The sequence below is a fragment of the Schistocerca piceifrons genome, chromosome 3, assembly GCF_021461385.2.
Source record: "Schistocerca piceifrons isolate TAMUIC-IGC-003096 chromosome 3, iqSchPice1.1, whole genome shotgun sequence".
Taxonomy (NCBI): domain Eukaryota; kingdom Metazoa; phylum Arthropoda; class Insecta; order Orthoptera; family Acrididae; genus Schistocerca; species Schistocerca piceifrons.
In genome coordinates, this window is record NC_060140.1 from 32,973,043 (window position 1) to 32,999,688 (window position 26,646).

Here is a 26,646-nt window from a genome sequence, read left to right on the forward strand (position 1 = left end):
TTAGAGATTATTGGAAACTAGGTAGCTGGGAACTTCAGACATCATTCTCGAATGGTGCCGTAGACGTACAGTATGTACTCTTGAGCATTATCATTTTACTCTATTGTAAGTGAAAGATAAAGGGGTCTAAGTGCATATTGTCCATTCTTTGTACCTATCAACCATAAACCAGATGTTCTACTAATTTACTATCATTGGTAATAAAAGGTTAAGGACCCGAGTACTCATCTGAAATGTTCGAAACGGTGAAAATCTCATGTCCCCTCCTACGAAAACCGTTAAACTTTGACTTGTGTTTTCTCAAAACTATGATTTTGTCACTTAGATCCCTTGACCTCTGGGGTCCTCATATAGTCGTAACTATCAGTACACTTCATTTAATGATTCTGTGTCCTCTCTCTTGTGAGAAATATATATGAGGTTTGATCCAAAAGTAACAAATTTTTTAATTTCATAGGCTTTATACAACTGATTTTCAAAATCCTTTTTCGTCTTAATAGACACGTTCGTGATGTATGTTTGCATTTTCAGCTGTTTTGAATATTTAGTTTATTGCTGACATTCAAAAAGGTTAAACTTGTTTTCGAGTGCTCAACCAATTTTTACTTTTGAAAAAGATGGAGTAAAGAATTTGCATTTAATTTTGCTTGAAATTGCATTCAAAATGTTGACTGTGGCTTTTGGCAAATGTATTATGAGCAGGAAAAATTTTTACAATTGGTATAAATGTTTCCAATAGGGTTGAGAAGTTGTCTTAGAAAATGGACGGCACACACATCAATATCTGATGACAATGTAGAAGAAGTAACAAAACTTGTCCTGGAAAATTGCCAAATCACTGTCAGAGGGGTTGCTGATGGTGTCAGCATATCCTTTGGCTCACAACACCAAGCAGTGTGTGTGTGTGGGGGGGGGGGGGGGGGTATGTCCCAATTGAAACTGCCTGAAGAGCCAAGACTGAAAAAAATTCAAGAAGTTCAATCACATGTTAAGGTTCTTCTCACTGTTTTCTTCAATTACAATGGGACAGTACACCATGAGTTCCTCCCTTATGGTTGTAAGGTCGATAAGGAATACTTCTTGAAAGTTATGCACCATTTGCGTGAAGCAATCCAAAGAAAAAGATAGAATTGTAGCAAAACCACTCATCAAAATTAAATCACAATAACGTTCTCGCTCACACCTCAACGCTTATTCATCATTTTTTTGGTATTCACTGGACATTGTCCCCTGTGATTTATTTCCATTACTGAGGCTGAAAAGAACTATGGACTGACATCGTTTTGCTGTCACTGATGATATAAAGACAGAATTACTGAAGAAGCTCAACACCATAACGAAAAAAAGAGTTCCAGAAGTGCTTACAAGATTGGCAAAAGTGTGTTTTTATCACACCTCATACATGTACCTCAGATGTTCAAGTTTTGCACCATCCTGTGTGTATGTACATGCAACCTGTCTTCTGTAGTGTGAATGTGGGAGAGAGTTGCTTTCTTTGTTTGTCACAACAATGGACTGGATTTGTGATTGCAACAGCACGATGCAGTAGTACGCAAGAGTGAAAATGGTGTGTAGACACACAAACTGGTTGTGCACATGCGTTGCTTAACATGTTCACGTTTTATGAGTGTAGCACTGGCACTTGGTTATACCAGTTGCAACAACTGTTACTATATAATGTTGTGTGGAATAAATGCAGTTGTTTTACTGCCATCGTTCACCTCCATCCTTCCAAATAGAGAATAATACAGAACAGCTTACAATCTGCTGGTGGTTGTAAATCCATAACCTGTAATCCATGTAAATAAACTGAAAAGTGACCAATATTGCAAATTCTTCAGTTTCATAAATATTAGTATAGCTGATTAAAAATTCTTACAAATTTTTGTCCAACTGAGCTAATGCTCAATATGTATTGAAGTCAGTGCAAACCTTTATAAAGGAATATTTCAGGGAGTTGTTAATAAATCTTAGAGAGCAAGATCTGGCTACTGCAGTACACTGTGAAACTGTAGCAGCAGTAGTGCAAACAAGCATTCTGACCAGAGGATTCTGTTTCTACTGACTTCCAGTGCACACTCTGAACATGAACAGGTCCCGAGTTTGAGTCTCAGTTCGGCACACAGTTTTAATCTGCTGGGAAGTTTCATATTAGTGCACACTCTGCTGCAGAGTGAAAATCTCATTATGAATACTCTCATAATAAGGATCCCAGAATTTCATTCCAATGCATAAATAGCTGATGGAAGCAATGTTTGCAAGATACATGTACCTATGGTGACTGCAAATGTTGCGTTGGATCTCTTTTTGGTCCAAGCAGACATGAAAGTAAATTTCAAACTGCAGAACACAATAGTTTCATTGCCAAAGAAAGCCGTTGCTGATAGGTGTGAAAATTACTGAACTATCAGTTTAACAAGTCCTGGTTGCAAAATAACACAAATTATTTACAGAAGAATGGAAAAACTGGTAGAAGACAATCTTGGGAAGATAAGTTTCGATTTCAGAGAAATGTAGGAACATGCACGGCAATACTGACCTTATGACTTACCACAGAAGATAGGTTAAAGGAAGGCAAACGTACATTTATAGCATTTGTAAACTTAAAAGAAAGCTTTTGAAATGTTAACTGCGGTGAGGGGCATTTAGAAAGGGGAACAGAAATTCCAGTGATATGATATAGAAAAGGGGGTTGGTGGCATGTAGAAACGGAACAGAAGTTCCAGTGAGGTGGAGGATCACAACTGAGATGCCTTGCACAAGCTAATCAATACAATCCAACAGAGAGGCAATGAATGTAACAGCAGAGGCATATCAGACAGTCTGACGGTGGCAAAGAAACAACAGTGTCATTGAAAAGTGGTCACCAATTGCTGCTTGGTCCCTGCATGTCCTGACTTTGCCCCACACCCTTGGAGGCTGTTGCCCTTTCTGTACTTGCCCGAGGCTATCTAACCTAAAAAACTGCCCAGTCCACACCACACAACCCCTGCTACCCGTGTAGCTGCCTGTTGTGTGTAGTGGACTCCTGACCTATTCAGCGGAACCCAAAAACCCCACCACCCTATGGCGCAAGTCGAGGAATCTGCAGCCCACACAGCTGCAGAACTGTCTCAGCCTCTGATTCAGACCCTCCACTCGGCTCTGTACCAAAGGTACGCAGTCCAGTCCTGTCGACAATGCTGCAGATGGTGAGCTCTGCTTTCATCCTGCTAGCGAGACTGGCAGTCTTCACCAAATCAGATAGCCGCCGGAAGCCAGAGAGGATTTCCTCCGATCCATAGCGACACACATTATTGGTGCCAGTATGAGCGACCACCTGAGGATGGGTGGGTGTACCCTGTACCCTTCATGGCATCCGGAAGGACCCTTTCCACATCTGGAATGACTCCACCCTGGTATGCACACGGAGTGCACATTGTTTTTCTTCCCCTCTCTTATTGCCATATCTCTAAGGGGCCCATCACGCACCTGACCTTGGATCTCTCAACTACCAATAAGCCTACCCTCTGCATCCAACCGGATCTTGCAGACTGAGGGGCAACCTCTGGAACAGGACAAGCAGCCATGTCCGGCCGAAGATCAGTATCAGCCGGAGACAGAGCCTGAAACTGGTTCGTCAGACAAACTGGAGAGGCCTTCTGTTCAGGCCTCCGGATGTCTTTTGCCCCTTGCCACATTTCGAGATGACCTCTCACTCAACCACGGGTGAGGGGTCAGCCTTCAATGTGGGCAGTATGCCGGGCAGCCACAGCTGTAGTCCGAACGGGGGATGCGTGGGACGAGCTGGCCGTCCCCGACAAACCCCCATCCAGACTCCCACAGCAATGCCCATTGGCAACAGCCTCAAGCTGTGTGACCAAAACCAACACTACCTAAAGCTGGGAGCGAAGGGATGCCAACTCAGCCCGCATCCAAACACAGCAGTCGCAGTCTCTATCCATGCTAAATACTGTTGTGGAAAGAACGTCTGCACTAATCTACAGAGAGCACAAACAATTTGACACAAAATTTAAACGGTTATTAAAATACAAGATTGCCTAGTAAATGCTGCTACTTGCGCACTGCTGACACACTGCTCGGCGGCAGAAGGAGACTACACGATTTTACACTATTCAGGTACTAAAACGCAATGCTACAACCCTCAAATACTATAATACGCCCAAAATTTATGAATTAAACAATCCAAGTACCCAAAAACACGCAAAGAAATTAAGAATTAAACTATGTAACAAATAAGTGAGCTAAGAGTATATGACTTTCTGCTGGCAGCTGCTTATCCAACGGCGGCAGGGAGCACAGAGCAGTTCAGAAAAGCGAGCCAGTTATCAGGAGCTTGTGGAAGCTCAACACACAAATTTGTGTTACATGTACTGTGCATTACAGTACATGATGGAGGCAGAGGTTGTACCCCCCCCCCCCCCAACTCATCATTATTGACAGTAGCAGCCAGTTATCATATGCTAATGTGCTACAGCACACTGTAAACATCTCATCAAAATTATTCCATTTCTCTTCAAATGCAAGCCAGAATTAGCACTAAAATTACACCATTTCTCTTGAAATGTGTGCTGGTCAGCAAATAAAATGGACAAAAACATGTTCTGTTGCATTCTCTCTGCATTATCAAGAAACCAATGTTGATTGCTGAAATGACGGTCAGTCAAGCTACGATCAAATCAGAGAAGGGAAACAGCTGTCTGTGATTGTGCATGTTCTGATTACATACGTCATTCCTTTGGGCACTATGCGTGCTATGTGGCTTACAGCACCAAGTCAGTATTTTTCTTTGAAAGTGTGTGCAATGTATTGTGCGAGCACAGAGTATGAGCGATTTTCGAGGAGCAGTTCACATAATGGTGCCATGGCCCAGTGTACTGATTTCCTAATTGTTGGCTCAGATTTGATTCACCCTGCTACCATCTCCCCTCTGTAAGCAGTATCTGCATAGACAGACCCAATCGATCACTTGAGCACATCATCGCAAGAGCCCTTCTCACAAACATGTGATCTCAGGAGGGCTTTCTTTGAGTGGGACAGGGTTGTGACTAATGTCTCAATCTTCTTGAGGACAACACGCCGAGGAAAGTGCTAACATTTTAGAATGCCCAGGGCACAGCAACAGGGTACTGAATATCATGCAGAAGCTGACACTGATACAGAAATACACTTTCAAACATCTGGCTGTATTTTGCTTATTGCTTTGTTGTTATTTCATAGCAAAATTATTTTTTTAGTTAATAAGGGTTATTCCTTCATTTCCTTCTCACTCAGATTTCAGCCCACATATGGTAACAGATACATAGTAGGTGCAATATGTTATGTGATCAGTTTATGACAGTATTTCTCATCACTTATGGGTTTAAAATTACGTAAAATAAACCATCAATTCAATTCTCAGAGCAGGAAAATAACTCGTAGCATTGGAGCAATGGTGAAGGAACCAAAAGTATTGTGCATCCATACCAGATCCCAAACTCGCGACTCCAGAGTCTGTAGATTCATCCAGCGTATCTCCTGAATCCAAGTCAGGGGTATTGGCAGCAGAGGTATTCGTACTGGAACCATCACTCAGCAACGAAAACTCCCCTGCAGAAAGACAGTTTCTGTTTAATTACAACTGAAAGAATAAACATACAACTGTTCACAATAAAAACTGTTACAACAAAACAAGCTGGGATCTCTCTACTTCTTCTCTTGTTGCCATTTGCCTTCTTAAATTCATTTTATTTTCATTTTTGCCTAATTAAAATTGACATACACGGGTATAACCTGCATATATATATATATATATAATAGAGGGAAACATTCCACGTAGGAAAAATGTATTCAAAAACAAAGATGATGTGACTTATCAAATGAAAGTACTGGCAGGTCGACAGACACACAAACGAACACAAACATACACACAAAATTCAAGCTTTCGCAACAAACTGTTGCCTCATCAGGAAAGAGGGAAGGAGAGGGAAAGACGAAAGGATGTGGGTTTTAAGGGAGATGGTAAGGAGTCATTCCAGTCCCGGGAGCGGAAAGACTTACCTTAGGGGGAAAAAGGACGGGTATACACTCCCACACACACACATATCCATCCACACATATACAGAAATATGTCTGCTTGTGTCTGTATATGTGTGGATGCATATGTGTGTGTGTGCGAGTGTATACCTGTCCTTTTTTCCCCCTAAGGTAAGTCTTTCCGCTCCCGGGATTGGAATGACTCCTTACCCTCTCCCTTAAAACCCATATCCTTTTGTCTTTCCTTCTCCTTCCCTCTTTCCTGACGAGGCAACCATTGGTTGCGAAAGCTAGAATTTTGTGTGTATGTTTGTGTTTGTTTGTGTGTCTATCGACCTGCCAGCGCTTTTGTTTGGTAAGTTTCATCATCTTTCTTTTTAGATATATTTTTCCCACGTGGAATGTTTCCCTCTATTATATTCATATATATATATATATAATAGAAGGAAACATTCCACGTGGGAAAAATAATATATAAAAACAAAGATGAGGTGACTTACCGAACGAAAGCGCTGGCAGGTCGATAGACACACAAACAAACACAAACATACACACAAAATTCAAGCTTTCGCAACAAACTGTTGCCTCATCAGGAAAGAGGGAAGGAGAGGGGAAGACGAAAGGAAGTGGGTTTTAAGGGAGAGGGTAAGGAGTCATTCCAATCCCGGGAGCGGAAAGACTTACCTTAGGGGGAAAAGAGGACAGGTATACACTCGCACACACGCACATATCCATCCACACATACAGACACAAGCAATGTTATTATATATATATATATATATATATATATATATATATATATATATATATATATATATATATATATATATACCCCCGGACATATATATATATATATATATATGTCTGCTTGTGTCTGTATGTGTGGATGGATATATGTGTGTGTGCAAGTGTATACCTGTCCTTTTTTCCCCCTAAGGTAAGTCTTTCCGCTCCCGGGATTGGCATGACTCCTTACCCTCTCCCTTAAAACCCACTTCCTTTCGTCTTTCCCTCTCCTTCCCTCTTTCCTGATGAGGCAACAGTTTGTTGCGAAAGCTTGAATTTTGTGTGTATGTTTGTGTGTCTATCGACCTGCCAGCGCCTTCGTTCGGTAAGTCACCTCATCTTTGTGTGTGTGTGTGTGTGTGTGTGTGTGTGTATATATATATATATATAATTCACAAACCCAATCATCCCGGCCGCCCCATTGTAGCTGGTTACCAAGCCCCCACAGAATGTATCTCTGCCTACGTAGATCAACACCTTCAACCCATTACATGCAGTCTCCCATCCTTCATCAAAGACACCAACCACTTTCTCGAACGCCTGGAATCCTTACCCAATCCGTTACCCCCGGAAACCATCCTTGTAACCATTGATGCCACTTCCTTATACACAAATATCCCGCACGTCCAGGACCTCGCTGCGATGGAGCACTTCCTTTCACGCCGATCACCTGCCACCCTACCAAAAACCTCTTTCCTCATTACCTTAGCCAGCTTCTTCCTGACCCACAACTACTTCACTTTTGAAGGCCAGACATACCAACAATTACAGGGAACAGCCATGGGTACCAGGATGGCCCCCTCGTACGCCAACCTATTCATGGGTCCCTTAGAGGAAGCCTTCTTGGTTACCCAAGCCTGCCAACCCAAAGCTTGGTACAGATTTATTGATGACATCTTCATGATCTGGACTCACAGTGACGAAGAACTCTAGAATTTCCTCTCCAACCTCAACTCCTTTGGTTCCATCAGTTTCACCTGGTCCTACTCCTAATCCCATGCCACTTTCCTTGACGTTGACCTCCACCTGTCCAATGGCCAACTTCACACGTCCGTCCACATCAAACCCACCAACAAGCAACAGTACATCCATTATGACAGCTGCCACCCATTCCACATCGAACGGTCCCTTCCCTACAGCCTAGGTCTTCGTGGCAAACGAATCTGCTCCAATCTGGAATCCCTGAAGCAGTACACCAACAACCTGACAACAGCTTTCGCATCCCGCAAATACCCTCCCGACCTGGTACAGAAGCAAATAACCAGAGCCACTTCTTCATCCTCTCAAACCCAGGACCTCCCACAGAAGAAACACAAAAGTGCCCCACTTGTGACAGGATACTTTCCGGGACTGGACCAGACTCTGAATGTGGCTCTCCAGCAGGGATACGACTTCCTCAAATCCTGCCCTGAAATGAGATCCATCCTTCATGAAATCCTCCCCACTCCACCAAGAGTGTCTTTCCGCCATCCACCTAACCTTCGTAACCTGTTAGTTCATCCCTATGAAATCCCCAAACCACCTTCCCTACACTCTGGCTCCTACCCTTGTAACCGCCCCCGGTGTAAAACCTGTCCCATGCACCCTCCCACCACCACCTACTCCAGTCCCGTAACCCGGAAGGTGTACACGATCAAAGGCAGAGCCACGTGTGAAAGCACCCACGTGATTTACCAACTGACCTGCCTACACTGTGACGCATTCTATGTGGAAATGACCAGCAACAAACTGTCCACTCGCATGAATGGACACAGGCAGACAGTGTTTGTTGGTAATGAGGATCACCCTATGGCTAAACATGCCTTGGTGCACGGCCAGCACATCTTGGCACAGTGTTACACCATCCGGGTCATCTGGATACTTCCCACTAACACCAACCTGTCAGAACTCCGGAGATGGGAACTTGCCCTTCAGCATATCCTTTCTTCTCGCTATCCGCCAGGCCTCAATCTCCGCTAATTTCTAATTTCAATTTGCCGCCGCTCATACCTCACCTGTCTTTCAACTTCATCTTTGCCTCTGTACATCCGCCCCGACTGACATCTCTGCCCAAACTCTTTGCCTTTACAAATGTCTGCTTGTGTCTGTGTATGTGTGGATGGATATGTGTGTGTGTGCGAGTGTATACCTGTCCTTTTTTCCCCCTAAGGTAAGTCTTTCCGCTCCCGGGATTGGAATGACTCCTTACCCTCTCCCTTAAAACCCATATCCTTTTGTCTTTCCTTCTCCTTCCCTCTTTCCTGACGAGGCAACCATAGGTTGCGAAAGCTAGAATTTTGTGTGTATGTTTGTGTGTCTATCGACCTGCCAGCGCTTTTGTTTGGTAAGTTTCATCATCTTTCTTTTTTTATATATATATATATATATATATATATATATATATATATATATATATATATATATATATATAATAGAGAGAAACATTCCACGTGGGAAACACCCCCAAAGGCCTCACACTTAAAGTTCCCATCTCTGGCTGCAACCCTTCTTTCCATCAGTCCCTATACCAGTTCCAAACCAAACAATCCATTGCCCTCACCCACCTAATCCTTCACCTACACATCCACTCAGCCAATCAACACGCCCATCAACTCCTATCCTTTATAAAAATCCTCAATCTTTCCTCTCCCACATCCACACCTGTTGTTCAGAGCATCCTCCTACAGGCCAACCGCAAATTAGAGCAGCATGCCACCCTCCACCTTAAAAAACTATCCAATCTCCTGGTTTCCCACCTCCGGAAAGGCAACTCACTCACCCTTCACAACCTTTCCAGCAAACCTCAACCTCCTCTCATTGCACACAAACCCAGTCTCTCCCATCTACTCAATCTCCCACTTCCAGCTCCACTCCCTCCAAAACCTCAAAATTCCAATCAACGCAATCTGGAACCACAACACCCCAATTCAGTAGTTAACCTTTCCTCCAAACCTCTCTCCCAATCCGAAACCTCTGTCCTATCCAAAGGCCTCACCTTCAGCCCCACTCCCAGATTTAACCAAACAGCCCTCGTCAAAGATTTACTGTCCTACACCCGTACTCTCTGCTGGAAATATCACTTTGCCACGAAGAAAAATGATCCTAATCCTACTCCTAATGATCCAATTCCCCAAGACACTATCCAAATTGAACCATGCCTGGAACAGTTCCGTCCTCCGTCACAGCGGGACCCACCTCCTCTTCCTCAAAATCACCCTCTCCTAACCTTCCAGGAATTTCTGACTTCCAGCCTTGCCTCTCAATCCTTCTTAAAAAACCTTAATCCTACTCCCAACATCACCACTGCTGAAGCCCAGGCTATCCGTGATCTGAAGGCTGACCGATCCATCGTCATTCTTCCGGCGGACAAGGGTTCCACAACTGTGGTACTTGATCGTCGGGAGTATGTGGCTGAGGGACTGCGTCAGCTTTCAGACAACACTACTTACAAAGTTTGCCAAGGCAATCCCATTCCTGATGTCCAGGCGGAGCTTCAAGGAATCCTCAGAACCTTAGGCCCCCTACAAAACCTTTCACCCGACTCCATCAACCTCCTGACCCCACCAACACCCCGCACCCCTACCTTCTAACTTCTTCCCAAAATTCACAAACCCAATCATCCCGGCCGTCCCATTGTAGCTGGTTACCACGCCCCCACCGAACGCATCTCTGCCTACGTAGATCAACACCTTCAACCCATTACATGCAGTCTCCCATCCTTCATCAAAGACACCAACCACTTTCTCAAACGCCTGGAATCCCTACCCAGTCTGTTACCCCCGGAAACCATCCTTGTAACCATTGATGCCACTTCCTTATACACAAATATTCCGCATGTCCAGGGCCTCGCTGCAATGGAGCACTTCCTTTCACGCCGATCACCTGCCGCCCTACCTAAAACCTCTTTCCTCATTACCTTAGCCAGCTTCATCCTGACCCACAACTTCTTCACTTTTGAAGGCCAGACATACCAACAATTAAAGGGAACAGCCATGGGTACCAGGATGGCCCCCTCGTATGCCAACCTATTCATGGGTCGCTTAGAGGAAGCCTTCCTGGTTACCCAGGCCTGCCAACCCGAAGTTTGGTACAGATTTATTGATGACATTTTCGTGATCTGGACTCACAGTGAAGAAGAACTCCAGAATTTCCTCTCCAACCTCAACTCCTTTGGTTCCATCAGATTCACCTGGTCCTACTCCAAATCCCATGCCACTTTCCTTGACGTTGACCTCCACCTGTCCAATGGCCAGCTTCACACGTCCGTCCACATTAAACCCACCAACAAGCAACAGTACCTCCATTATGACAGCTGCCACCCATTCCACATCAAACGGTCCCTTCCCTACAGCCTAGGTCTTCGTGGCAAACGAATCTGCTCCAGTCCGGAATCCTTGAACCATTACACCAACAACCTAAAAACAGCTTTTGCATCCCGTAACTACCCTCCCGACCTAGTACAGAAGCAAATAACCAGAGCCACATCCTCATCTCCTAAAACCCGGAACCTTCCACAGAAGAACCCCAAAAGTGCCCCACTTGTGACAGGATACTTTCCGGGACTGGATCAGATTCTGAATCTGGCTCTCCAGCAGGGATACGACTTCCTCAAATCCTGCCCTGAAATGAGATCCATCCTTCATGAAATCCTCCCTACTCCACCAAGAGTGTCTTTCCGCCGTCCACCTAACCTTCGCAACCTCTTAGTTCATCCCTATGAAATCCCCAAACCACCTTCCCTACCCTCTGGCTCCTACCCCTGTAACCGCCCCCGGTGTAAAACCTGTCCCATGCACCCTCCCACCACCACCTATTCCAGTCCTGTAACCCGGAAGGTGTACACGATCAAAGGCAGAGCCACGTGTGAAAGCACCCACGTGATTTACCAACTGACCTGCCTACACTGTGAAGCGTTCTATGTGGGAATGACCAGCAACAAACTGTCCATTCGCATGAATGGACACAGGCAGACAGTGTTTGTTGGTAATGAGGATCACCCTGTGGCTAAACATGCCTTGGTGCACGGCCAGCACATCTTGGCACAGTGTTACACCGTCCGGGTTATCTGGATTCTTCCCACTAACACCAACCTGTCAGAACTCCGGAGATGGGAACTTGCCCTTCAGCATATCCTTTCTTCTCGCTATCCGCCAGGCCTCAATCTCCGCTAATTTCTAATTTCATTTTGCCGCCGCTCATACCTCACCTGTCTTTCAACTTCATCTTTGCCTCTGTACATCCGCCCCGACTGACATCTCTGCCCAAACTCTTTGCCTTTACAAATGTCTGCTTGTGTCTGTGTATGTGTGGATGGATATGTGTGTGTGTGCGAGTGTATACCTGTCCTTTTTTCCCCCTAAGGTAAGTCTTTCCGCTCCCGGGATTGGAATGACTCCTTACCCTCTCCCTTAAAACCCACTTCCTTTCGTCTTCCCCTCTCCTTCCCTCTTTCCTGACGAGGCAACAGTTTGTTGCGAAAGCTTGAATTTTGTGTGTATGTTTGTGTTTGTTTGTGTGTCTATCGACCTGCCAGCGCTTTTGTTCGGTAAGTCACCTCATCTTTGTTTTTTACATATAATTTTTCCCACGTGGAATGTTTCCTTCCATTATATATATATATATATATATATATATATATATATATATATGGTTGGCTCTCAGTCTTAATAAATATAGCACCAGGTCTAATTTTGTGCTTAGTTTTGTGTATGTAATCAATTTCCTAATTTATTTGGACTATTCTTAGTTAATATCCTTTGTTATAGGGTGAAATCAGTAATTGTTTCATGAATTAAATTCTACTATTGACTTATAAATAAATATAAATTCTGTAATAATTATTAACATTATGAAGAAGAACTATTAGCACTGGCTCCATTCGAAAACATATTAGCAAAGCCAGCCCTTAATTAATTCCAAAATAATTACCAGGTTTGTCAAAAGTATTGTTTGCTTAACTATATTTGTTAATTTCAATTTAAACAAATAATTCTGCTTAGCCCTTGTAGTAGAAGAAATTGTTAAAAAGAAGGAATTCTTTGATGTATTCAGTTAATTGAATGAGTTATGTTTTAATTGTAATTTCTGTAAATTAAACATTGAACAATTTATAGTTTCAGTGCCTATTATTGTGAGGATATATAAAGGCCAAACTTTTGGTCCCGAGACAGTCAGTCCATAGCCGATTTTCAGATGGGAAGTCCGTATTAGTTAGAGTAACAACAATGCATTAATTTAGTGGAATTAGTGAAACACAAATACGCCATGTGTTAAAACAATACAGTGTCTGTTCAATTTATTTGAGAAATAGTGCCACACGTACTGTATTATTCTACAAGAATTGTGAACTATGTGATTAGGTTGTTACTCCTCATAGATATTCAACAGTAGCAGCAGCAGCATGCTGATTTTTGCCTGCAATGTATTCATGAGGCTTAACATTTACCACTAGTGAACTGGCCATATAACTGTGTAATATTGCGGGTGGTGGTGGTGGTGGTGGTGAATGGGGGGGGGGGGGGGGGGGGGGTTGTGAACAGTAAAAGTAAAGAACTATGAAACGCAACTGTGCAACTGTCGGATACATCATTTATGGTAGTCAGTGTTGAACTTCCAAGTCCCATTTTACAGCCAGTATAACCAAGGACTATCAATGAAGAATTTAAGCAGGTGAACGTCACAAGCTGTTGTAGATCGATCCACAATTAAGAAAAGATGAAAACAAAAATAATGTGAACTGTGTCATCTTATACTGTCTTCAATATTATTGGGCTGGCATGCGAGTTCATTGCGTTTTTCCATAATTTAAATAAACACAATGCATATGCATAACAGATACTTAAATCATCAATAATATATTCTCCTTCACTCTTTACAACAGTCTGCCAATTCTGGGGCAACTATTCGATTCCACAACAGTAGAAATCATGAGGTTTTGAGGCAAGGTGCGGAGTGCATTTTAATCCAGAAAGGAAGTTTGAAGGTTGTTTGATAAAAGACTGGAAAAACATGAAAATCTGAGGGCACAAGATCAGGTGGGTGAGGAATGACTTTCAAACCCTTCTCCTGTATGGTATTTTTTGTCAGTCTAGCAGAGTGTGGGTGGCTGTTATTGTGGAGTAGTATCGCTTCATGCAGTCTTCTAGCTCACTGTTCTTGGAGTGTGTCTGCAATATGTCTCAGTTGTTGACAAATGTCAGCAGTGATGGTTACACCTTGGAGAAGCAAATCTTAGCGCACCACACCATAGCGTTCCACCAGATGCATAATATTATCTATTGTGGACATGGGCAGGTCTTTGTATGGGAAATTGCTGCTGTGCTCTGTCCAATGGATGTTATTCTCATACATGGCACAAATGCTTCTGGCTGCCTCTGCTGCTGTCACCCTTCTATAGATTTTAAACAGAAGAAAATCTCTGAAATGTTCCAATTTCTCCACCTGGCACTCCATTTTCTAGCATCCACAGTTCCACTAACTATCTCAGAGAGATAAAATGGCAATATGTAAACTCAAATAGCAACAGTGAAGTACAAATAAAAATGATAATCGATAAACACACACACAGCAACCAGAATATCCATATGCAAAACGAAAACACTACGAATGTACACACCGACCTAACAGCTCCGACTGTGATCTTCAGAAAGTTTATCTCCATAATAATTTTTACTATGTTCCCAATTTTCCCTTGATATTTATTAAGGTCATTTTGTAAAGGACCAGAATTATATTGCAAGTTTCCTAACCAACAGTGCCCACATCTCAGACATTCCAGGTATGATGGGTGAACCCAGTAAAGATAATATACTTGACTATGGCACATGACTAATGAGAAAAGATGTATGATAAAAAAAGAGCATTGAGCAGTAGGAAGATCCATAAATTGAGCAATGATTTTCTTTGCACTGGTAATAAAATGTGATAGAAAACATTTTGAAGCGATTTTACAATATCTTCATGAATCATATATTCGTGCTTATGAAAACAATGATCTTATTCCACGAATTTGAGTCATAATATTGTTTTAAAGAGAAATTTATTTATTTTACAATAAATGCAATATGACAGTAAAATTTGTAGAGAGTAGCAAGCTTGAAATTTTGTTCCAAGATTATGTGTATGAAGAGAAAGGGAAGGACAAAAATACCTGTTATCTTTAATTTTTTGGGAAATCTCTCCAAGGCATGACACCAAAGAGTAGAAGTGTTTAGGGCGGGCCAGGTGTTTTCTAAGAAAATTGGCACAAATATTACAGACTATGACTCCAGGCTTCTTGCAAAACAAAATATATGGAACGTTGTCCTCAGGATGGCTGGGAATCCCATCTAAGCCTGTCTCCTCAAGCTATAGTGCTAATATTCTTGGAAATCACTAATAACATTTACTGGCAGCACAGCTGATTGCACAAAGTGTTGGTGTATTTTGGCGACCTGGTTCAGGCAAAATAAGGTGACTAAAATCACCACTATGTTGAACTATAACTAGGCATGCGGATTCCATAGTTCTGATTGGTAGCAGTCGGGAACAGTTAGGAGACTTCATACTGTAGGGATCTGTAGATGTTTGTTGCCAAATGCACAGCATACCATTACCCATTTTCAACTACTGTAGTGTAACAGGGTATTTTATTAAACATTTTGTTCGAGTTTTAATATTATTACCAGCTAAAGATGATCACGGTAGGTGATATATGTTAAGCAGTGTAAAATAAAGGAGCAGATGCTGGGTGCTTTGGTGTGTGCAGTAACAATGAGAGCAGCAGCGAGTCATCAGGGAACGAGTACCACTCACTTGCTGCACAACATCATAGATATGGTACGACCCTCTCGGGTTGACAGTGTTACGGACGGCTCTGAGCAAGAGGGCCACCGACCATGTCCACAGGGACCAAAAACAAATGAATCACTTTTTGACTTAAAAAGATCGAACTTTGATGTAGGGCCTATAATATTAAGTTGAAGGTTTTGACTATGTCAAGTTATAATTGAGGGGATCTGATATTGCGAGACAGGAAGAATATAAAATATAGTTAAGTGAAACTTAAGAGTTTGAAACCTATTTTGTAGCTCAAAGTACATGTCATATACTCATATTTCAACATCACCCTGCAAAGGATTGCAGTTCAGAACGGAAAGTTCATACGTGACGATGGAACAGATTAGCTGAACCACCAGAACAATTCATAAAGATGACCGTGCATAATCAAAAATAATAGAGAGATGAATGACAGATCCAACATAGTGAAACATGCAACTGCAAGCCACAGCTGAAGTATGCCACTATATGGATTTATAACATTAAACAACTAACTACCCCTCCTCCCATTACTTTTTTATGTCATACTGCACTGCCATCGGCTTTGTTGCCGAGTTGTAATATCATTTTGTGTGTTTTGTTGGCCTATTTCCATTGCATTTTTTTTTTTCCTTCCAAAAATGAGTGATGGTGCGGTTGCTGTCACATTGCAGAATCACTCCTTCACTCCAGTTCAGAAAAGGAAGCAGATTGTATGGAGCTTGTGGACAGACAAAAAAATAAGTTTCCGTTGCCTGCACTACAAACTCACAGTACATGGAGATGGAGTTTCTTTCCTGCTGCATCCCACCTTCCCCGCAGCACACCCTACCTGCTCTCCCTGTTTCTCATAACCGCTGCTTGCCAAATGCCAAGTTAATAGTTCACAAGCAGTAGTGAAGGTGGATTGTTCGACAAGTGTCACAGTGCACAGTAGAGCTAAACAATTCGCAAGTGGAGATTTATACATTTCAGCAAGCAATTTTTATTGTGTGCTGTTCGTATCAAGTGGGAGAAGAAAAACACTGTCTCAAAACATTGCTTTAAAAATATGGAATATTTAGAATGTAAATTAAACAGTTCAACAGTAAAATGACATGCAATAATACAACTTTTGTAAGATAAGCAAAAAGAAATCTAACAGGGTGTATACGAGGACAAGGAAAAAAAATTCCCGCATTTTTCCCAGGTAAAAATACACTTTCTCCCGGGTGAAAATACACTTTCTCCATGTTAAGTGACAGTATACTCTTCCTCGGCACTGTAAAACACATCAATTGTTTGAATGTTTATGGTTTTATATACCGACGTAGAATTTCCCGGCACTTTAGAAAATGAAACTCGGGTGGGGGGACACGTTTTGAAAGAACTATGATCGGCAGCAACATGTACGCTGCATATTTCCGTATTACGAAGGTATAAATTTGAATTCAACCAAACACAGCATGTCACTTTCCGAAGCATTGAAATCAAGGTTGCGATGCACTTTTGTAAGCCAGTCATAGCTCATGTCACATGATCTCACCAGCTGATGACAATAGGACACGTGATGTATTCAGCCAATAGCGTGAACACACATATAAGGAAAGTTAATTGTTTGAATTAATATACATAGCATTCACATATAATATCGGTGTCCAAGATTAATAAGCTGGAACAGAACCTAAGCTTTCACATATAATGTTGATCTTTTTTGCGCGTGTTACACTTTAAGATATGTAACACAAATGTGCCAGTAAAATTTTTAATAATGACGTAAATGTCTGATCTTCTGTGCTCAAAATTCTATTAAATGGTTGTCCTCAAAGAGTTGATTTTTAAATGAGATTCAAACGCTTTGCGATTTAAGAAATTCATCATACATTCTGGCACATAGTTCATCTTGTGTGAAAGGAAATTTGGTTTGAATGTAACGCTTTTCAAAACACCATTCGCAATATTTTCCGTGACCTGATAGAAATAGGTTTGTTTCAGCAGTTGGAAGAGAGAGCGCCAGATAACAGGCGTCACACTTACGCAGCTACGATGACACAGGAAGCCCATATGTTCGTATGTGTAAAACATTAAAAGATCTTACATTATGTTATAAAACAAACAAGACATCAGAGGATACTTAAAGAGCATCGGAATTTCGTGAACCATATTAAGATGCATAATTCGGCTTAAAATGCACATTCATATGTCCAGATTCGTATGTAAATTTTCTTGGAGTACCAGTACTGTATTATATCATGTTTGGTTCTTTATTACGGCATAATGCCATACGTGCACTTGAAATGCAGCAAACAGTTGAAACTAGCCAATACTGTGAAATTAAACACTTCGTTTGTAATAAAGCAGAAAAGATTAATGAAATCCAGATCTCATAAGCAAACCAACAAAAATAACTTCATTGTTCTGCAAGGCGATTAATGCTTGACTGTCAGGAAGGTGGAAATAAAATCTAAAACTAATAACATATTTTAGCCTTCCATAATTGTGCGAACGTATTTTAATTCATTTGATAACTCCCGGCCGCAAAATCCGTTATCATTTAACGTGAGAGAAATAAACGAAGAGGAAACAACAAAATCACTGAACTTAAGCACACGTCACGTGGAGACGACCCATCTCCCCACCACAACTCAGACTGCTCTGGGCATCAGGGCCAGATTTACTATATTTCCAAAATGGGCGATATTAAGTCATGGTGCCCAGCCATACTTCTGTAACCAGAAACGAAAGAAGGTACAACTCATACATGACTCAACTGTGCATGCACAACAGCCCGCCTGCAACTGCTCAAACGAATATAATTTAAACAGGTTGTCATGTCACACTCATTGGAGGCAATTTGTTGTTATGAAGCATTATAGTCTTCCTAAAACCTTTGACACACTTTGCTGTTGGCAGATGCTTGTATGAGCACTGCGTTTTGTTGTTGTATACGGCGCATTTCCTCTGCAACTTAAGATTTATTTTCGATTTTTTTTTTTCTCTCGTTCAAGTTTTGTTGCTAGAACACTATTCTGCAATAGCGGGATACAGTAATATCCTTTCTTAGAGTATTGGTTCTTACCAGTCAAAATCACAAAAATTTAACTGAAAACTAAAACAATGAAAAATTCCCAGAATTCTAAACAATTTCTGGATTTTTCCCAGTTTTCTCCTGGATGAAAAAATTCCGAGGTTTTTTCCGAATCTCCCGGTTGTCCCGGGTCGTATACACGCTGTCTAAGAGTGAAGAGACAGAATTTATTCATGAAATAACTGCAAAGCTACTCAAAATCAACATCCTGCAGGAAAAGTTAATAAAACTAGTATTTCTAAGAGCTTTTGATGGTACTGAGTTTCCTTTTTTCTACTGGTTAGGAACTAAGGGAACAATACATCCCACATTGTGCAAACAAAATACTAGCAGGCATTAAACAGTCTTTAGAAGGGAAATCAGACTTGGCTCTCTAATTTGCAATGAAACTATCCCCTCTGCAGACTGTTGTGTATTTGCACTCCTTATCAAAATGCAAGATCCAGTATCTGAACCAGAAATATTTTTCTTATAATGTGCATTTCTAGATAACTCGAACAGCAGAATGTGTTCTCAATTGGCCCTAAATGTGTTGCATGCTTTTGAAATTAATCATGAGAATGTAAATTATATAATAACTGATTCTGCCTTGTATATGTTAACATGTTGTGAACTACTCAAGGAAATTATTGGAGAACATTTAATTCACCTCATTTACTTGCCTCATAGATTAAGTTTGCTCAGTGGCATCTTGCAAAAGAATCTAAAAGAGTATAATGTAATTGTATCAAAGACATAGAACTGTTTTTGTACGTCAAGGAAAATCAAACACTTGTTCTGTTCATACATAGATGAAAACTTTCCAGATATGTCGGTTTCATTGTATCCTGAGCCTGTGTTGAGTAGATGAGGAAGTTGGTTTAAAGGCGCCTGTTACAGAAGTATCCTCCATTCAAACAACTGTCACTAAAATCTATTCCCACAGTAAACTGGTTGGCAGCAATGAAAGATGCCAGATTTCACAACCTTGTTAAATGCCAGCAGCATTTGTTATGCACATTGCAAGTTTATTGCAGACATTGTTTTGGAATTAGAAGGGTCTGATTATCTCTATTCTCATTTGCTGGTTTCAACAATAAAAGAACTGCAGGATACGATGAACGTAATTGCTTCTGGTCATGTTGCTGAACTAGATAGTAAAATTACTGAGGGACTTAGATACTCCCTAAAAAGTGAGGTGCCTTTCCTTTTGCAAAAGTTAGTGTTTTAGTTGTATAAAAAATTGAAAAGCACACATCTCCAAGTGATGCTCGCATGTTATTTGCACTTCTGAATGATTTATTTCATCCAGCTAATGTTATTCAATCAAACTATACAAACATTTCAGCATTGGGCAAAAAATCACAAAAATTATCTCTCTTCAAAGGGTTAAAAAAGTCTGGGTACCTCGCTCTTTAAGATATTCTGCTAAATTAAAATGAAAAACATTCTGGACAACAGGTTGAAATATTCAGTCACTGCAAGTATCGAAATTAATAGACATGAACTTTTCAAATGCTATCTTAAGGTCTATTTGGGTCCCTGTTCATCCGCTGATGCAGAGAGATTTTTTGGATTATAATTTCAACTGTAACAAGTGCTATGTTTTCTTCCACGAAGTAAACCATGGATAGGAGGTCCCAGTGATAATGTAATGTGTTATGTGATCATAATCAGGAATACAATAAAATAATAAAGGATGTTTTTAGTGACTTGTACATTACCATTCATGTAAATAATTCAGAACCTCAATAATGAAACCGTAAATAATTCAGAACCACCGTAATGAAACCTTTTAATGATTAATTTGAGAATTATATTGGGAAAATTACTAGCCGCCTTGTGAAATTGTACATAAATTAGTAAGGGAAAAAATCATGCTTCTACCCATAAATAATAGGCTTGGTTGGACAACATAGTTCAGCTACCGAACTTAGAATCCTCTTTAGAGCACACCTATATAAAATCAACCCCCCCCCCCCCCTACACACACACACACACACACACACACACACACACACGAGAGAGAGATTCCACTGTGTAAGTTTTCTTCTTTTCGGCATCTTAACTTCTTTTCACACTTCTTTTCTTCCTCTTCATTAACAAAATTCCTGATGAAGGTTCCTCTGCTGTGGAAGCTCAACAGATATTCATTGAATGGATACAAACCTGACTTCCGATCCCCTCCGACAACAGACCATGGTCTTGGCTTCGGTGCAATGGGGGGAGGTGGTTTCTGTCGGCTGTTGCACTGTTTGCCACCACAGCAGGTTGCTGAAATGGAAGAATACAACTGAAAATTTTGCAGATGTCAACAGCTACAAATGACACTCACTGAACTCTAATGATATTTCTCACTGAACACATTTGAAATGAATGCAGAAATACATCACAGATTTTCATAAATGTTTTGGGAAAGGGGCTACACAATTTTTGTCAGTTGTTTGTTTATCACTCAGACATAATGTAAGATGGAAATTATAAAACATTTTAAAATATATTACGCAACATTAACAACATGCTGAACATTTATTAATGAAATAAAATTTATCTATTTGGTACTACTATATGGACAAAGTAATTGCATTCAACTGAAACTGACTACTGTCATTTGTCCTTAGGGAAGCGTCTTTTGTTGTCGACTTAAGAACTGGTGACTTCGGACCATCAGCTGTGGTTCCCTTTGGAAAACTTTCAGTAGGAGAACGCAGTGATTCCACAAGTCCTGTGGAACGCAGTTTCACACCAGGTGCCACAATGGGAGAGGGTGGTTTTTCGGCATCCACATCCTAAGGGTGAAAACTCAATTACTACTACTTACTAATGAAAGTATACGAAGTAAATAATTTTGAAGACAAATTTATGGAAAATTTGTGAGGAAAGATAAAATGAACTACTTCAATCTTTTTAACTTTCTGCCAGTGAGAGTAGGACATATTTTGATGTAAAAGCACACTGAAGCAAGTTCTACAATGTAAGTCAAGATGTAGATAACACTGAGATGCCAAGTAATACACTTTGCTGAAATCCTTCTGATTAACATGTTAGAATGTTTTAAGGATGGCAGTGATGCATGGAAGTGGAAAACCTTAGACTTGATAAATATAGTTGCAGGAAGCTAAAGTGTTTTGAGGCTCCACAGAAGACAAGAATGGAATATATTCACAATAGAATATAGCAGTTGGAAAGACAGATCATCTGCCAACTATTAAAACTTTGTTCCAGAGAGGAACAGAAATCTTAATAGTCAAATGTTTTGATCAGTTTTTTATTTTATTTTCCCAGCAGTTCCAAAATTAGATATCTTCTGTTTAATACCTGAAGACATACATCACTTTGATTTCAGTGTTTATTTTCTTCATTTAACGAATAAAACATAAAAAAAAAAGGAAAATATGGGGCATGTACAATTCCGAAAAGAATTCTTCAAATTATAAGGGTTAACTAAACACTAAATTTAAAATACGAATCATTAACTGCTATTGAGTCAATGATCAATGAGAATGGTGATCTGTCTTTCCTCTTAATACACTGTAGTAAAAAAATTTGTAAATTCAGCAAAAAATTGAATATATATAATGTTTGCATTTGCGACCAATCATAACATTACAGACTATACTTATCCAACTTCATTGTTTCTGTAGAAGAAATTCTGTATAAACAGCAGCTAACACAAGAAAGGGTCATGAAACCAGACATCAGCAATTTTGGGAAAAAAGCAATCATTGCAGATGAAGCTGGGAAGTTTTTTTTCTAGTGCACGGCATTCAGTAGGCTGATATAATAGAAACAAGATCACTGAAGGCAAGGACTGAAAAAAAGAGAAAGAAGATGAGAGGGTTATACCAGTTTCCCTATGGAAATCGGCAATAGAAAGATGTCGAGTTGAATACAGCATAATTACTTATCCGTCTACTTTAAATATAAAATTGTTTTGATACTGTGTCACCCTACGCTAAGAAGAGAAGAGGTAGGTAGTTATACTACTTCAGTTTTTTTCAGTGGTTTGTGATTACTTTGGTCTGTCCAGAAATTTCCAAGATCAATAACACAAAAAATCAAAGCAGAAAAAGTGGGTAAACTGTGTTTTTAATCGAGATGTTCTACATACTGTCCTAATATTAACACACTGATTACACTGCACGTTTAATGAGAAAGTGTATTTGACAACTACTTTGGTGAAGTTATCATTACCCACTCCATCACATTTCCCTTAAGGACACTGCAAAATTTGCCTTTGTAACGAAATTTTGGGGGCGAGGAAATGACCTGGGGATCTCTGTGAATGGCTGTAGACTGTGGCAACAATGAGAATGATATGTGAATACAAGAAGCTCAGAAAGAGAGTTCTCCTATCTTCTGTCACCTACCTATATTTGGTGTCCCTGTTGAGCTGGGAAACTCAGTGGAGGGTTGGGTAATCAATCCCAATGAGCGTACATAATATGGAGATCAGTGGAAGGCGCTGGGAAATGACCACTGAAATTTTTCCTATAAGAACCCCTATGGATCTGCTCAGTTCTAAATTGTCCAGAACTTCAAATGCTGCTGTCAGATCTCCTGAAGGAGTCAGGACTGAGAGAAGCCATAGACCAACACTACAGATTGTTTGTGGACTACTTCAGAGGGGAAAGAGGGGAAAACTTCCCATAGTAGGAACATATGCGAGTGCTTACGACTGGATATCCTTGGGTTTACTGAGACTTACTACAAAGGAAGTGGAAATTTCATGACCCAAGGAAGGAACAATGCATACTTTTCGGGGAGTAGCAACCAAAGTGAGAATGTTGTTGTGATAGTCACTCCTAGGAATGTAAAGAATTGTGTTACAGATTACGAACCCATTACTGACAGGGTGACATCTGTCAAACTGATTGCGTCTCTGTGTAAACTTAAAATCATTCAGATCAATTTCCATACTGCTGTAGAATCATATGACATGATAGAGGAGTGCTCCGAACAACTGGAAGATGTCCTTAGTAAGATACCCAATGAAGAGCTGGCAATAATTCAAGGAAACTTCAACACCAAAACTGGAGATCCACCCATGACACAATCTGTGATTGGACTTTATGGTCTACTAGGTGAGAGAAATGAATGATGCAAGTAGTTACTGGATTTCTGCATGTGTAATGACATGACCAACTATAACACTACGTTTCAACCTCACCCAAGACAACGGTACATTTAGACATCACCTGGCGATATATTTACAAACCAGATTGACTTCATCCTTATATGAAAACAGTGGAAGACTTCAGTCTTAGACTGTAAGATCCTTTCCAGGAAGTGACTGTGCAAATGATCGCAGTCTGCTGTTCGTTAAAGTGCGGATTAAACTAAATCTACTGAGAAAAGTAGAGACAGATGACTAATATACACAAACAATGGAGCTCTTTGGGAATCTGGTGAGCTTCTAAAGCCACAACTCCACAACATCAGTCTCGATAAGAAGCAGCAGTGTCATTAACGTTGGATCAAAAGAGGAGGTTATTTGCTTGTAACTTCTGACACCACAACAGTCACACAGTACAAAACATCCTTGGATATCACAGTCCACACTACTCATAATCAAGATGGATATAAGAATCTGTGCAAAATATGACAGAATTGTAGAAAGGACACATCACATTTCATTAAGAACATCTGTAAGGAGATAGAACAGCATCATAATCACAATCAAGTATGCGATCTCTTCAAGAAGTCAATTAGCATGACCAGTTAATTTAATTCTTGTGCGCAGGTGGTAAAGACAAGAGTGGTAATTCAATTGGAATTTTATGAAGACTTTATTGTGAGGTGGAAACAGTACTGTGAAAAGTTGTACTCTGGAATTAGTAACAGTATGGACAATCAAGCAGTTGAGCAAATTACACTGTAACCTACAATCTTTCATAGCGAAATATAGAACACAATTCAACATCTGAAGAATTATAAATCCTCTAGTATAGACAGTATATCTGGGGAGATGATCAAAGACATGGGGCAGGAAGAGGTTTATGTGCGGCATTCATTGTGTATGGGAATGGCCATAAGAATGGCTGAAGTCTCTCTTCATCCCCCAAACACAAGAAAGGGTCAGTCAGAAACTGCTCCAGCTACTGAACTACTGCACTCATATCCCACACAAGTAAAATTTTGTTCTTCATCTTGAGCCTGTGTTCAGAGCTGTACATTCATCCTCACACATCCATAGAACAAACAGGTTTTGTTGAAGGGAAAGGCACTTGTTAACAGATCTTCAACATACAAGAAATAACTGAGAAATCATAAGAGTTGTGTGTTCCTGTTTCATCTGCCTACTGGACTATGGGATAGCCTTTAACTTTGTTGTCTGGAAAAAAAATTATTACTGGTGCCTGCAGGGTTGCTGTACTCCCAAACTTGATAGGACTGATCAAAAGTCTATACAACAATCACCTCACTGCTGTGACAACAAGCACTGGCACACCTGATTTCTTCAGTGTGTCAAAAGGTGTTAGAAAGGGTTGTGTCCTCTTGATGGTTAGACTAAAGGCACTTCAGTTGGTGGAGGGATTATTAACAACCATGACACTGTGCGCTTAACCAGCACTGAAGATAAACTTCTGAGCTACACACAAAAGTAAAGAACAGTGGTCTATCATGTGTGTTAGACATCAATCTCAGCAGGTCCAAACTCATGATAATTGATAGAGGTCCAAATATCAGGTCGATTAAAGGATCTAGAAGTCGTGCATTCTTTCACACATCTTGCGTCAACCACATGCAACATGTGGAGCTGTGACGATGGGATAAGACGATGGATCACAACAGGGCAACAGCTCATCAAGATCTGGCATAAAAGAGCAATAAAGAACAGCACAAAGATCTGGCTTATTGAAACACTTACATTTTCTGTCTTTCTTTATAGTTGCAAAATGTGGACTCTTAATGCCAGAAAAAAACAGCATACTGATGCATTTGAGTTCTGGTGCTGGTGTGATGGTACATGATGCTGCACATGAAATGGACCAGCAGAAGAAAAACTAAGCAGCTCAATATCTCCAGGCATTGTTCCTTCTTGCGTCAACCAAAAAATTCTCCGGTTCTTTGACCGTATTGCAAGAAGAGGTGGAGAAAATCTAGAGAAAATAATCACGGGAGGGAAGACAGAGAGCAAGGGACTGAGAGAAAGAGCAGTGAACAGGTGGATACATGAAATCAAGGTCTACTGACTTCCTCTTCAATAAGCTCCTAGGAGGAACTGGTAACCATCCAGGATGGAAACACTTGATTCATGATGCTCAGCAATGAGCACAACAGCTTGCAGTGATGATTAAATTTTGATAGCAACTGCAATTAAATAACTAATAATAATATTATAATAATAACATAAGCTATCAAATCCTATCAATACAGATTGTGTTGAAGCACTTTTTTGGCATTTTCACCAAAAATTACAATGAATTCTATCAGTATGAAAGGACATGGTGGAAGACATATTTTTCAGGCGACTGTTGATACCAGTCCCAGCAGATATTGTTACATAACTGGTTCAGGATAAAGTAGCAAAAAACAGTCATAGTAGTGATTGAGGAATTAATTCATTATGGACAAGAAACGTAATTCAAATTCCTTCTCGAACTATTCAGTTTTGTTCAGGATGGGAAAAAAAATTGTCATAAAATAAGGGAGGAGGCATACCTTCATTAAAATCTCAGATTGAAAGGTACTAGTTGCAAAAGTGGGAGGGGGTGGGATATGCTATGTCACTCAGATGCTATAGGTAGAGTGAGACACATCTGTTATGGGGAGCAAGTGTGACAAATATGAATGAAAAGCTGCCAAAGATGGTAGCAGATTAGGCATCTAACACAAGGGGTGACCAAAAGTAAACAAACTTTTTTTTTTACCTTATTTATTCATATTTTGAGCACAAATCTTTGACCCCTTCAAGTACTTTCCACTTGCACTATTACACAATAGCCTAATCTTTTATTCCATTTTTCAAAACATTGTTTAAATTCATATTTTGTGATGCTCGACAGTACCTACGTCGTCTT

The 26,646-nt window shown here is 40.5% G+C and overlaps 1 protein-coding gene across 1 annotated transcript in view; it reads right to left on the reverse strand.

Annotated features, from left to right (window-relative positions):
• LOC124789771 (F-actin-uncapping protein LRRC16A) overlaps nt 1-26,646 on the reverse strand; it is a 524,837-nt gene that overhangs the window by 25,981 nt on the left and 472,210 nt on the right. The window contains 3 exon segments of the mRNA XM_047257233.1: nt 5,467-5,589; nt 20,792-20,896; nt 21,225-21,411. Coding sequence (XP_047113189.1) covers nt 5,467-5,589; nt 20,792-20,896; nt 21,225-21,411 — 415 coding nt within the window.